Source organism: Tupaia chinensis, unplaced genomic scaffold (assembly GCF_000334495.1).
Source record: "Tupaia chinensis unplaced genomic scaffold, TupChi_1.0 Scaffold000010_1, whole genome shotgun sequence".
NCBI classification, from domain to species: domain Eukaryota; kingdom Metazoa; phylum Chordata; class Mammalia; order Scandentia; family Tupaiidae; genus Tupaia; species Tupaia belangeri.
The window spans coordinates 4,343,086-4,358,981 of record NW_006159440.1 but is presented as its reverse complement, the minus strand read 5'-3'; the positions used below and the strand labels follow the sequence as shown (position 1 = coordinate 4,358,981).

The 15,896-nt window shown below is 37.8% G+C and overlaps 1 protein-coding gene across 2 annotated transcripts in view; it reads right to left on the bottom strand.

Moving 5' to 3' along the window:
* TPK1 (thiamin pyrophosphokinase 1) overlaps positions 1–15,896 on the bottom strand; it is a 427,050-nt gene that overhangs the window by 215,228 nt on the left and 195,926 nt on the right. For both annotated transcript variants that reach the window (XM_006139890.3, XM_006139889.3), the window contains one exon: positions 9,680–9,752. In XM_006139890.3, the coding sequence (XP_006139952.1) occupies positions 9,680–9,752 (73 nt within the window). The remainder of the gene's footprint in view (positions 1–9,679; positions 9,753–15,896) is intronic.

Below are 15,896 nucleotides of genomic sequence, written 5' to 3'. Positions count from 1 at the left end.
AGACCCACAGACCTGCCTTGGGTCTGGGTGCTGTTTCTTCACAATGCCAAGGCAAGACTGAGCTCCCATCAGGCCTCTCTAGCAAGTCTTTCCAGAAAGGCAAGCATGTGGGTGGCTGGGAGTTGGAATACTGAAAGTGGCCTTGGTAGGTACTGTTGCTCAATTACCTAGGACTAGGGAGAAATAAAAAAGAACACTTCAATACTCACATAGAGAAAAGGAAACCACAGAATTTCTTCAGTATGTCAACCTGACCCTCGCTGTATTTTGAGAACTCTCCCATTGTCAAAGTAGAAGACTGTGGTCTAGTAGTTAGGAAAGACACAGGTTCTGGGAGCAGACGGCCTGTCTGAAGACACTTCAGCAACTCCTTACTGTGTGAACTAGGGACGAGGCAGTCATGCTCTTTGTACACCATTTATATGTAAAATGTAGATGATAGTAATAGTTCTGAGCTAACAAATTTATTACAAAGATTAAATGAATTAACGAAAGCACATATAAAAGTGTTGTATTGTAAGCATACACATCAAAAACCAACTTGACTCTTATTATTTTTTGTCAGTTGTCATAATCAGCTCGTTGTCCTAATTCTTTACTTTTTTTTTTTTGCTAGAGGGTGTATGTACTTGTCAGAAAGAGACAGAGAAAGAGAGAAATTACACAACCCCACACACCCCCAAGTGGATAAACATAATGCAATCCCTTGATTTTCACTCTCACAGGAATTTTTTAGACATGCATGCACACATGTCTGATTTTTTTTTTTTTTCAAGCTACTAGGTCTGGGACTTGAACCGAGAAGTTGGTCATGTTGGATACAGTTGCCTTAACCAAAATACCACCAGCTGACCTTAATCTTTTTTTCAGAAAAGACTTTAAAAATTTAATCATAATCTAAAAGATTTTTTTTCTTTTTGGGGGGGGGGGATGTTTTTCCTATTGGGCGTGTGCGCTTGCCAGAGAGACAGAGAGAGACAGAGAGACAGAGAGACAGAAAGTGAGAAATCACCCTCCAGGGGGGATAGCCATAACGCAACCCCTTCTCCTCCATTCTCCTCTTGGGATCTTGGGCACACACGCACATGCACCCATGGTGAGCGTAAGCCACTGTGTCAGGACTTGAACTGTGGTTGGGACCAGCAGTTAGCGTAATGGCTATGTCGCTGGACTCCTACAGAGTCGACTGCGGTTCGAGTCCTGGATCCAGTGGCTTAAACTCATGCTGTGTGCGTGTGTGCCCAAGATCCCGAGAGGAGAATGGAGGAGAAGGGATTGTAGCATGGCTATTCCGTCCTGGGGGTGATTTCTCGCTTTCTGTCTCTCTGTTTTTGTCTGTCTGGAGAGCGCACATGCCCTCTAGGACTTGAACTGTGGTTGACTACATGGGAGTCCAGCAACATAGCCATTACTCCAACTGCTGGTCCCTTAAAAGTTTTTAATTTACATTTAATTGTCATATGTCTTTATGGCATACAATATAGTTTTTCTAAGTATGCATAATTAGATCAAAGATATTACCATATACATTATTTTCAACAAAGAACCTTATATTCTTGTGTCTATTAAATGCTTTTTACCTGAGAGAAGGTAAAGGATCAGCGTTTGCCCATCCATCCCCTGCCCCCACACGTGGCCAGCCTCCACTGTTAACAACCTCCCCCACCAGAGCACCTGTGCTATAACTGATGAACCTACACCGACACATCACCATCACCCTGGTCCGCAGTTTACATTAGGTCCACTCTTGGTGTTGCACATTCTACGGGTTTGGACAAATGTATGATAATACGTAGCCACCATTATTATCATACAGCAAGAATCCCCTTTTAGTATTTTCAAGGATGTGTTTATTTTTCCTTACAGATGTTTCACATTAGAGAATGCCCACATAGCTTTCTTGAAAAGTTTTCAAAAGTGACAGACAAGCTTCTAAGTGCCCAAATATATTTTTTGCCTAGCTGGAAATCAATAGACTAAAATAGGTGTTGGTGAGTAAAAGATAGGTGTTCTCAGGTCAAATTCATTTGGGAAATTCTAAGATACATGTCAATCTCTGGCAAACTTAAAATGATATCTGCACAGTGAATTTATAAAAGGGGCATAAAATATCAAATTTCACAAACTGTTTAATCACAGAAATGCATTTTTATATGAAGTATCTGCAGGACTGGTGCTTTGCTACTCCATCTTACCCTGCCTCATGAACTTCAGTGAGAACCTACTATTGAGTAGGAATAGCTGGATGGATGGTCATGGACTCCAGGTTCCAGCAGATCACATGTTAACAGAGAATGGATGTGAAGATTACAACAGAATGGTGAGCATTAAGCTCTTCAAGGAAGTTGAAAGGAAGGAATATCTAACACTTCTAGGTGGGAAACCATGAGGGGGAGGACCGATGAGTATGGATACAAGGAACAGGATGAAGGGGGGAGGAGAGACAGTGAGGGAGGTCCCAGAGAGGGCAGCATGCAAGATAAGAAGAGAGACCACAGGTGCCTCAGAGGTCATGTGAACTCACGTGAGCGTTCTCCCAAATCCAGGGCAAAGGTTCTCCCTTTATAAATGTCTGAGGGATGTTAAACAAATTCAAACAAAACAGGCTTCGAAAAAAGTAGATGACAATAAAGTCAATTTGAAAGGACTATGATTGAAGCGAGCATAAGAATTAAGGTATATTCAAAAGATAGCTTCCCATAATGTTTCCATGGCAGCCTCATCATTCCCTTGGTGAGATGCTAATAAGAGTCAGACAGCACGATTTAGGAATATAAAGTAAAGAACCTGTCACTCAGTTGTCAGTGGAAGCTGTGTGTAATTCCCTCAACAAAGCCTTCATATCTCAGCACATGTTCATTAGCAGACTTAAGCCTGAAACCAGAGGGTTTTTTTGTTTTGTTTTTAGTCTTTAAAGAAATATACCAGTAAATAGAGCTTATATATTTTGGATAGTTTCCTCTATTTGGCATAGTAGCTGAACTTGCTAACTTTTGCATTACCTAACAGTCCAGTGTGTCATTTTCTCTAATTAATTTTCACATATCTAAAAGTGGTTGGCAGGAGACTAGGACAAGGAAAGAGATGCAGCTGAAAGGAAAACAAGAAACAAAAACATTAAGATTCATAAGATTAGGTCCTTCAATTCAGATGTTGTAAACTATGGAGATCCAAACAACAGAATAGAACCAAAGGCTGTAATAGGGCTTGCAGGTGGTGTGGTGGTGAAGGCGCTGGGCTCCCACAGGGCCGGTTCAAGTCCCAGACTCAAAGGCTTGCTTTCTCACACTCACTCTCTCTAGTCAAATTAAAAAATATTAATAATAAATAAAATTAAATAAATAATTCTTTTTTTAAAAAAAAGAGCCAAAGCCTGCATTAAATTGAAAACAGTATCCTAAGTGATTTTTATGCATTGTATCTAACTTCATAAATTAAACACTGATGAAAATGAACTGATTGGAAATATTTTTATAAAGCAATGCTTCTGAGAAACAATAAACATAAAGAGTTCTTAAGCAAGTGATTTTAGAAAGCAAAACCAAATCAGGTTATATTAAAATAGGTCTTTAGTATTTCTAGAGTACTTCCACATGTATACCACTCTCTGATCATTACTACAAACATCCAAGGAAAGCAGGGCTATCAAAAAGTATTTAATTTCACATGTAGTAGTAAGACTTTGATACATAAAATAACTTTAAAAACTGCACAGTCAGTTCAATAAAACAATCACTTTATTATTTAAAAACATAAAAACTAAAATGCACCTTATAACTAACACTAAGTATTAGCTATTGGGTTGTCTGAAAAGTCATGTCACGTTTTTCCTTAGAAAAACGACTTTCATGACAACCTAATATTTGACATTCATACTTTTCTGTACTCTCCATCCCATTCCCCACCCTCCTCATACCAACTATTAGAGAATCAGTATTTCATCTTCAAGTTGCAATGAAAATACAAGCATGTTCTGGTCCAGCCAGCGTGACACTGAGGCAGGGTGCCACTGCATGATGCAGGAGCCATAGCAGAAGTCTTAGGTTGACCTGAACATGCCAGGTGCACCCACAGGTGTCAGTGATCCTAGCTGACTGGAGGGCTGGGGGAGGGGTGGTGAGACTTTGACAGGAGGGTGTGTGTGTGTGTGTGTGTGTGTGTGTGTGTTTATTTGTCTCTCTCTTTTATGAAGAAAATAAAATGAACTTAAAAAAAAACTAATACAAGTATTTTGTTAACATCAGTAATCCATTTATGAAAAGTCAGACATTCTACTCAAATGTCACTTGGAAGCCAATTTCTCATTATTTTGACGGAACAAGTTATATTTAAACCTAAAATCCTAGTTTCTTAAAATATAACTGAAACACATTCATAGAGGTAATAGCCATTATGATGATATATAAAACGATAAGCCATCATTTCTATTGTGCTTAACATTTATAGCATTTTATGTTTCCAAGAGGAAGCACTTGGTTTAAAAAGTTTGGATATACTAGCCCTGCTCACTGAAAGCAGTCTTCAAAGTTTAGGAAGGACCATGCTAGTATTAGAAGACAATGGGAAAGTATCATCAACAAACTTGGGTTTAACCAAAGGCATTCTTCAATAATTCATGTAATTTCCTAGTTCTGAGAAAATACAATGAAATACAATGCAAGGAGTTCTCCTGATAATCTGCCTGAAACTGTCTCCACTCCTCTAGTTATTTATTTATTTTTAGGTTTTTGCCATAGGGTGAGTGTGCTTAACAGAGAGAGAGGGAAAGTGAAAAATCAGAGAAAGTGAAAAATCATCCCCCGGAGGGATTGGTCACACTGTGATCCTTTCTCCTCTGGGAATTTTGGGTACAGTGTGATTTTCAAGCTGTTGGGTCTGGGGCTCAAAACATTTTTGGCCATGTAGGAGTTCAGTGTCTTAACCACCATGCCACCTGCTGGCCCCTTCACTCTCCTAATTTAAACTGTCAAAACTACCTGGTTGCCTAGAATAATCTTGTTATGTGTGCAATAGAGAGTTGTTGGTTTAGCATTAGCTGAACTTTTCTGCTGGTCTCATTCACCATTCATTCATACTAGGGCTTATTGTATCTTTTTAATCAACTCTTGTTTTTGTAAGTGGAATTCTACAAGGGTCTTTGGAGACTGTGTTCCAGCATTCCTGATCACTGTTTTGATATCATACTATATTCTTTCAGAACTTAGAGGAAAAAGAGAGAAGAGAAAATCAGGCCTTAGACCCAGAGTCCTTTTCCTGATTTATGACTAGGATTGTTTTCAGCACGCTGTTTATAACATGGCTCTCTGTCAATCACAGCACTTTCTTTTCATCCATCCATCTAGCTCGCTAACTACCTATCTACTTATGATAAAGAACATGAGGGAAACAGAGAGAAAAGTACCCTTGACGGGGTTTTATCACTCTACCTATCTCTCCCCCTGCCCCCCACCCCCGCATCCCAGCTCATAAGGATCTTGGACATGAGTGTGGACCCAAGATATTTCACAATGACCAGGATGGGGATCCTAACCCACTATTGGCCAAGTGACTTGCAGCATTGCTGTCTAGTACTGTGGACTGTATCATCTAGGCTAAGCCACGATACTTTATAAAATGCCAAAATACTCCCTAGTAGTGCACAAAAAGACATTCTTATATTTAAAGGTTATCTGTGGCCTTGTTAATTTTCTATTAGCAAGTCACCTTGGTTTTTCAACCTTCTGTCTTTGTTTAATCTATTTTCTGTACATACATCTTAGGGTGATATAATAATTTTTCAGTCTCTTAGCTTTTGATCATTCTTGGTCTTTGCATATCCTGGAACTGAGCAGTGTGGACATGCTGGAAACATGAAGGTTAATTGTTTGGTTATCACTTTCACAGTGATAATGGCATTCATCCCCAGCGATGCTAAGTACTTCATGTAAAGAACTCCTATCTTCCCAACTGGCCAAAGGCAATGATTGAGTAGTAGTAGCAGCAACTGAGAGCCAGATTTAACATAATTCTTGTTATTAAAAATGTGGATATTGAGCTAAGGGCTGTCTGATTAGTTCTACCATTTGGCTCAAGTCACTAAAGTTGTCTGAGATTCAGTTTCCTTAACAAAAAATTGGGCTAAAGAAAATCACTTGATTTTTTTTTATTATACTTTAAATTATTACTTTTATCTCCTAATACATCTACATTTATAAGAAAACCCTTGTTATTTGGTAACTTTTAAAAGCATAAGCTACATACTGCATCTAGGTTCCTTAACTTTTTGAATAATTAGGAAGCGTGCTTTTAAACTCTCTTTCCTACCTCCATTTCCGATGACACAGACTATACAACAGTGAAAGAGAATCAGAAGTGAAAATCATGAAATAGCGTAATTTCCTTTAAAATCCTGCGGAAACAAAATTACACATGGCTTGATAAATGGAATGTGTAATTAAGAAGACTGAAATAGATCATTTTGGCCTTGATTCAAAGCAGCATTGACTGACCCAGAAAAATTAAACAAAATAAAATATCAAGGGGGAAATCTACAAGAGGCTTTCCTGATTCTGAGTTAATATTAGTGAACCAGGCAGGAAAGAACCAAGACAAACAGCCAGAAGAGGAAACAGCTTTTACCACTCCCTTGAAAGCAAGACCAGATAAGAGTAAAGTATGGTTTGTAGACCATTTGCAAAGTGTGACACTTCATGACTCAATGCCAGTCACTCAATCCATCTTACAATTTTAACAAACATAGTATTTTACATTTCTCTTTTATTTTATTTCACTAGAGCCCTAGTTTCAGCTTCACTGAAAACCCAGAGCAGGTGTGGTTGGCGGGGGATGGGGGGATGGGCTTCAAAACTGGAGGTAATGTCTTTTCATTTGTGAAAGAGCAGCTTAGACAGTTTAGGTTGGAAATCATTAATGGCTTACAGGAATTGTGTGTAATGTTGCGTTAACTTGTTGTAATTATCATGATTATTAGAACTACAGCCAAACATTCACTATGTGCTCCACAGGGCACATTAACTTACCAAAAAACATCATCTGTGACCTCTAGGAACAAACCCTAGAATTTCAAAAGCAGTGGGTTCAACGGAACTCCTTGAAAGGGCCAGCCCTGTAGCATAGCAGCTAAGACCCATGCAAGGAAGCTGGATCCCCCATGGCAGACTCGGAGTTTGAATTCCAGTCTTGGTGACTTGAAAAAAAACTGCACGTGTGTGTGTGTGTGTGTGTGTGTGTGTGTGTGTGTACATGCGTGCATCCCCCAAAACCCTGGCAGGATGAAGAAATGGAAGGAAAAGAACTGCAGCATGATCACACTCCATTGATGTTATTTCTCTGTCTCTCTCTCTCCTTTCTTCTCTCCCTCCCTCTTTTACTGGTGAGTGTACATAACCCATGTCAATAATAATAATTAAAAAAAATACTCATTGATACATTGAAAACCAGATAGTATTGACAGTATACTACCCTAGAAGTATGTGATTCATTAATAGGTATTAATAGATTCACCTACATATTAATTTAAAGGAAAACCTTAACAAATATTAACTGGTTTTGAAAGTTCAAATAAAAAGTGAAGTAGGAAATACAAAAGAAATTCATCATGAAGTAGTAAATAGAAATTTTCCTTTATCCCTGACCCCTATTTTACTGCATCCAGAAATAAAAAGGAGGTGGTTTCCCCTTGTTCTCTCCTTCTGGACAGAAATGACCTACACTTCTGATTCTAGCCAGCCAGCAGCGATGCAGAGATGGGCAGATGAGTCACATCTGACCATATCTCCAACTTGTTTTTGAGTCTACTTGTCCCTGCCTCTCCTGCTGTTTCTTCTGCTCCTGTACACGTGATTAATATCTGTGCATTTGGAAGACTCTGCATAGTAAGCAAGGCGGAGGCAGGCTTTCCATCCCAACAAGGTTGAGGTAGGGAGTTAATGAGAAGTGAGACTGCGGGGAATGAATAGGAACATGCCAATGTTAAAGTAATTGAGCATGAATATCAAACACTGACTTGGGAGCGGTCTGTATTTGGTGAAGGAAGTCTGATCGCTGGTGGGCAGTCGGAGTGTGCAGAGAGCTACACTCGCTGCCAACCTCAGAATTTCCATATCATAATAGCCTGTGCTTTGCAACTCAGTACCTTCGTTATCCCACCTGGTAACATCAGGTATGCCTTCTACTTCTTTTTTTTTTTTTTTTCCTTTCCTTTTCTTTTCTTTTCCTTTCTTCTTCCCTTCCTTCCACCCTTCCTTTGTAAGAAAGGATTCCTCTCCTTCCTTCTGAATGTATCTCATTTATCTCCAAGCCTTCTAAAGAATCCAAACCTTTATGCTTTTTAATACCTGCTGTTTCTTTTAAAAATATAATGCCTATTTAGAATAACACAGACAAAGAAGCTAGAGGAAACACCAATGCTATAATTTTATTTTTAAAACTTTGCAAAGGGCCCCACCTATGTGGCACAGTCTGTAGGACACAGAACTGCAGCGCTGGAAGACATATGGCTGACCACAGGTTCTGATTCCAAGGCTGGCCTGAAAACATGGTATGTATTTCCACCAGGAAATACTCATAATGCAAAGCTGAGGCAAAGGATCCTGGTGCAGTAAGAGCCTCTCTCAAGTGCGCTCTCTCTCTTCATCATCATTAAAAAAATAAAAAAAAACAAAAAAAACAAAAAAACAAACAAACAAAAAAACCTACTCTGTGTTGTCTTTTTTTTTTTTTTGGAGAGGTATTTGCTATAGGATGCATACGCTCACCAGACAACAGAGAGAGACAGAGAGACAGAAAGCGAGTCTCGGGATCCTGGGCACGCACACACACACACACACACACACACACACACACACGGCATGAGTTTTAAGCCACCAGGTCCAGGATTCGAACTGTGGTCAACTATATGGGAGTCCAGCGACATAGCCATTATGTTAACTGCTGGTCCCACTCTGTGTTGTCTTCTAATGGCAGTGAAGCCTTGAATTATTCATTTAATATACTCTTATGTGATTTCCATCATTCCCAGTTAGAGCATTTATATGTTCTTAAGTGGCAACAGTGTATAGAAGGTTATATAACAACAGGGACAAAAAGAATACCTTAATAAACTGTAAGCTATAATTAATATTAAGTAGTGAATAGTTTCAGTTAGAATAGAGTAATAACAGCTTCAAGTAAACTAAATGTTAAACTAAAAAATTTAGCTCTAAATTTCTAGGAACACAAAAAATGCATTTTTATAAAAAATCACTTACAAAGATGTGTTTGGTAAAGTTTACAAAACAAAAAACATGGGCACAAATGTTCATCCAGTGGGAATGAGTTAATTCAAATAAAGTCATTAAATTAAATTATTATGATTTGTGAAAACTTTAATAACTAGTGAGGATATAGGCAATAGTATATTATTAAATAAATCTCTATATATTATATGCTAATTTACTTACCGGGCTGGCTGATGCTTATTGATGGTGATAAGTTTTTTCAAGATTGTGTGCCCAATTGTCACCTTTTAGATACCCACTTTGAACATGTATTATAATTACTCTGATTAGAAAAACAAAAACTATCAAAACAACTCAGCAATAATCTCTGCAGTCCCTACCTGCACACCATGACAATCAGAAAGAACACAGGAAGGCAACCCCATGAGGAGGGTCTTGAGTTAAAAGTGTTTATGGCTTACCTTATCAGAGTAGTACTCTCTGACTTCAGGTCTAATAGAATCAAAGTCTCCATTGATGAATTCAGGCAAAAAGCTGAAAGAAATAGTTTCAAGTGAGTCAACCAGTTCAGTCTATTTATTTGTGAAACTTTAAAACTGTGATTATAAGGACCAGAGAGAAAACTCTGAACACAAAATGGAAAAGAAACACGAAGACGATTTTCTGAGTGAGCAGGATGTTTATAACATATATTCTTGGTTTCAATATAGAGAGATTCAATATAGAGGCAAATTCCGTGAACCCAACCTCTTCACAATTTGGTCATACTGTCAGTCAGTATTTACATTTTTTAACTAATAGATAAAAATTAAAACTTGCTAATCCAAACCCCTATCACAGATGCTTGTCATCTTCATATATTATCTTCTATATATTAGAACTTTTACATTATTGTACCTTCACATGAGTTTAGAACTTTCAACCGATTTAAACAGAACAAATGATTGTGAGGATTTGGTATCTCTGCTGAGTAGAAGTCAGTGCAAAGATGTTTTCCAGATGTGCTATTGAAACATTGTAGAAACAAGTGCCTTTTCAATAGATGTGAAATATTATAAGGGTCACAGTTAATAAATAATAATGGACTTCAAAAAGGTCATGAAGAGCCAGCAGTTGGCATAGAAGTTAGGGCACTGGACCCTACATGGCTGACTGTGTAGTTTGATTACTGAACCCTGCAGCTTGGAAATCATGCCAAGAGTGTGTGTATGTGTGTACCCGAAATCTCAAGAGGAGACCGGAGAAGAAGAGATTAATTCCAGCATGGCCATCCCCGTTTGAGTTGATATCTCACCCCCATCACATCTGTCTCTGGAAAGTGCACATGACTTATAGCAAATCCAAAAAACTAAATAAATAAAAATCTGGAAATGGAATTGAAGTATAAGTTCATTTTGATTCTATCTTGGATGTGGTGCACCCAACAATTTTTTGTCACTAACCAATTCGTTCTGCAAATATTTGCTTTATCAACATATTCGAAAGACTATAGTTCATTTCAGAAAAAGGCAAAATTAGAAAGTAAATGGAAGTATCTAGGTTTTTAATTCACATAGCCTGATTTTAGCATCTTCCTATCAACTTTCTTCCTCAAAATCTTCCTGCATACACTACGACTGAAAATTTCATTTCACATTTATTTAAGTAAGCACCTTAAATTAAGCACCTGAGTTCATCAATGGAAACTTACCTAAGTCTTATCACTATTAGGACAGAAAACAGATTATTAGTTCTTTTTTCTTTATTGTAAAAAAATTCCTATTGGATAAATTCACTAATTTTCAAAAATTCTGTAAAATGCTTCTGCCTACCATCAAATACATGCAAATTAGTGATCGTATGGACCACAGAACATTAGTTCTGGAAGAAATAAAAGGAATCGCTCCATGGCAGGGAAAGACAGTCATGAAATAGTAAAATGAGACATGCTACGAGGCTGACCCACGTGAAAAGGTTATTGGTTCAAGTCCAGAGACGGCCCTGAGTTTGCCAGGCATGTGTGTGCCTGTGGCCTGGGGCTGGCTCCCAGGGAGTGGAGGGCATCATCAGGACCCTCGAGGACATGGGTGTGCTCTCTCTCTCTCTCTCTCTCTGTCTTTCTCATGGATGGAAAAACTTTTTTGAAAAAGGAAAATCATCCTTCCAAGAGGTCTATTATCCTTTCAGAGAAAATGAAATCCAAGTCATGAAGTCCACCTGACTATATGACCACGATCCAATCCACTCCACCATGTAAAGCTGCCATGGAAACCAGGGCTCTGATTCAGTGCTGTCTGGCTCAGGTGACTTCCTACTAAGACTACTTTATATTACTCTCCAAATTCCAGCCTTTCTGATTTCTAGAACCAATTTAGTAACTTCCAAATAGCATATTGATTTTGACAATAAATAAAAATGAAAAATAAAAATGGATATACACAGCAGCTGAATGCCTGTCCCCTTAGGCTAGATCACTGGAAAGAGAATTAGATATCCTTTTATCTTATACTGAATAATGAAAAAAAGCAATCATCTAAACTCACATGTAGCTTCATATAAAATATTAACAGGAAAACAAAATTATAAAGCAGAAAGATAACTAACTTCGGTTAACTTTTAATATAATTTTCTCTAATGCAACATATACGCTTTTAAATTGAACCAGTATGTTTATTTTCCAAGAAGACCTATACCAACAATATACCTGGTACTCATGCTGAGATGACTAAAATAATTACAACTTTTCGTCATATGTTATATTAGTTTTTGAAACTTTCTGAAATGTACTTTTCAACGTTGCAATTAAAAGCCTGTCTTGCTCATCCTGAGGCACCTGTTGCTATGGCATCTGGGCATTCTGAAGACATACTTACTGGGAATAACACTTCACAGATGTGGAGGAGCAGTGTTACGACATCAATGACAGTTTACACAAGATGATTATTTTCAGAATAAAAATCAGTCTTCGGGGAGTGAGTACACATAGCAACTGACTACGGGGATGTGGTTGTATAGCCACTGATCAGGTTTCTGCTTCCTGTTGACGTATATCATACCAATATGTATGTAATTCTCCTTCTTCTTGGTATCCTCAGTCTATGGGAACTGACTTATGAATACCCAAAAGGTATTCTAACTCTCAACAGATGGCCTACCCAGGCTCCTTTGATATTTACATTTTAACTGTTACCACACTTGTCAATCACCAATGACAAAATTGTCTGAGATTAATTAATGAGCTAATAATCTAATCACATATGATAATCAAGGGAGAGGTGAAATACTGAGAAACTATACCAAGTACGCTATGTTAGAATACAGCTACTGTCTTTCATAAGACTTTTCCTGATACTGGTGAAGGAGGATATTTCTCCACAAAGCCTATTTTTTTTGCCCCCAAAATGTCAATAGCGTGGAATCTATTCCTATTTATTTTTAAGTAATTTCTGCACACATCTTTTAGCTCCTATTAGATGGTAAGTTTTCTGAACCAGGGCCTGACTTCAATTGACCTTGGTATTTTCCAAAAGCACCAAGTACATAGGTGCTGATAATAATAAAATAAATGAGATACAGGAGAAGCAAACATGGAGAAAGAGAGAAAAAAGAAGGGATGAAAGGAGAGAGGAATTAGGAAGAAAAAGCAGAAAAAGAAAGAAGAGTAAGAGAGAGAAGAGGTGAAAAGTCATAAAAAGAGAAAGAAAAGGAACCAAGGGAATAGAAAAGAATAAGAAAAGAAGCATTATTAGGCACTTACTATTAGACTGTCCCGCCCCTCCGAACTTCCCCTTGCTAGCTTTGGGAAGTGTTGTAACCTTTATGAGTCTCATTCTTCATAAGTAAAATGAGGATAATTTAGAGTTGTTGTGAGGATTAAGAGTTAATATATACGAACCACTTGGAAAATTGCAGGCACACAGTAAGTACAATTTAACGATTCAGTTAAAATAAAGGTGTTTACTAGAGAAGTAAAGCAGCATGCCTGAGATTACAAGGCTAGTAAGAGGGAGAGCCAGAATTTGAGCCCAGGCAGTACAACCCTTGTTCTTTAATGGCTAAGTATAGAGCTGCCCACACACACATTTAAGAAACAGAACAATTAGATTTCTTATAGAGAAAGTTCTCTTAATAAATGTACCATTTCCTACAGATTGCATTAATCACTACTAACTTGGCCAACCTGTACATTTTACAAAGGTTTCCCAGAGGTGGAAGGGAAGAAGGATTGTGTCAGTCCCTAAAGGAAGGATAGGATTTTGATGAAGGGAATGTTAGAGAAGAATGTTTGCGAACATGGCTGAAGAATAGTCTGATTACAGATACAAAAATAAAATAATACTCAGGTCAGAAGGAAAGAGGGATCTATTATTCAGAAATCTGAGCTATCATTCTTTGCAAAACTACGTACTTAATTAAGGTGAGGGTTGGAAAGAGGGCGATGGAAAATACAAAAGCAAAATGTCACATTTTTGGCTCTGTTTAAATACACAATCGGTTCAACTGTTTCCTAAGTCTCTAACTATAATAATACTGTCCAAAGATATTTAAGTAATGTGTATAACTGAACTACAATTACATTCTTAGAGAAGGCAGAAGACATAATGATCAGTCAACAGATATATTAGACTACTTAAAAATGAACATGTTTATGAAAATAACATATTCATAATAAGATCAAAATGTAGCAGTTTTATATATGTAAAATATATAACATGCAAGGATTGCTGTCCCAACATATGAAGTATAGTCCAAAATGTTGAAGGAAAAAAAGATCCAATAGGAAGTGTCAAAGAAGCTGGCCATGATGGCAGTTCTTGGCACTCCATCTGCTCAGGAAACTGAGGCAGAAGGATTAAGCACAGTAAGATCCTATGTTTAAAAAAAAGGAGTGTCTAAGACTATCGAAACAAGGAAAGTCACACAAAACATAAAAAGGCAATAAGTACGTGCAAACATGGCAGACAGAATTATAAAGTAAATAAATGTTAAAGCCATACTAGGATACTAACATTTACACAAGACATTGTGAAAAATTAAGACCAAGTGTTGGCAAGGCTGGGTACACTGATAGACCAGCGGAGTGGTGGATGAATATAGTCAACAAATGGGAAATCTCACTTCAGCAATCTAACCTGTAAAAAAAATAGTATATAAAATATACAGCAAGAGAGAAAGTAGGGCCAGACAGTGGCACAGTGGTAAAACTGGACACTCTGCAATGCAATCCCACATAGGAAGGTTCCTGGTTCAAGTTGGAAGAACTCCCCGAGTACATCAGGCACCTGTGCATGCCTATGACCAGGGTACGCTGAAGGACAAGGGTGGGTCACAGTGTCAGGACCCTGCTGGGGATACTGTCGATCTCTCTGTCTCTCCCTCTGCCTCTTTCATTCACGGAAGAAATAAATAAATTCTTTTTTTTTTTAAAAAAAAGTAAAGAAATAACAAAGAGTAAAAAAAAACCTGAAAGTTCAACAACACAGGGAAAGAAGAATAAAACATAATGTACTCTGATAGGGAAATTAACTTTTAGATGAGCTGAAAAAAAAAAGTTCTGGAAAAAACAATGTGTGTACTATTATCATATGTTTTTTTGTCTGTTTTATTTTTGTTTTTGTTCTTTTGAGAGGTTTTTCCTATAGGGCACATGCACTCACCAGAAAGACAGAGAGAGACAGAGAGAGAAAGTAAGAAATCACCCCCCCCAGGGGGGGATGGCCACACCACAATCCCTTCTCCTCCATTCTCCTCTCGGGGGCTTGGGCACGCACGCACATGCGCCTGGCGTGAGTTTAAGCCACCAGGTCTAGGACTCGAACCGCGGTCGACTACATGGGAGTCCAGTGACATAGACATTGCGCCATCTGCTGTCCATATCATGTGTTATTTTAAAACAATAAAATTAAAATGTGCAAAATAGCTCTTAAATGTATTTGCGAATTTTTGTATAAGCATGAAGAAAATCATGGAAGTGAATGAATCAAGCTGCTTACATTAATTATCTTGGGGGGAATTAATTTGACTTTGAAAAATTTCACAGAACTTATCTTAATTTGATAGCTAAAAAGAAAATTAATAGTGGCATTTATAAAAGCAAACAAAAAATTGAGGAGAAAATTAAAAATTAACTAAAAACTCCTAGACACTAATTAAAAGAACATTAAATTGTTCATAACAGTCACTGAAGTTGTTATGACTCCGCTTTTCTGAGTTAAGAAAATATTTCATCTCTTAAGATACTTGATCTCATTTTTTCAAACCAATATAATTATTTAGGATTACTTTGTATGTTAATTAATATCTAGAGAAAACAACAATAACAAAGGAAACATAGATAAAAAATCTTCATGTCACACAGTTAAAGTAAGGACTAGAAGACAGAGTAAGGAGGGAACACTCATAAAGAAAAATAAAACACATAGGGGACCAGCAGATGGCATAATGGTTATGTTGCTGGACTCCCATGCAGTCGACAGTGGTTCAAGTCCCGACCTGGTGGCTTAAACTCACGCTGGGTGCGTGTGTGCCCAAGATCCCGAGAGGAAAATGGAGGAGAAGGGATTGCAGTGTGGCCATCCCCACCCAGGGTGGGGGAGTGATTTCTTGCTTTCCGTCTCTCTGTCTCTCTCTGTCTTTCTGGTAGGTGCACACACCCTATAGCAGAAAAAAACTTCCCATTTATATATATATATATATACA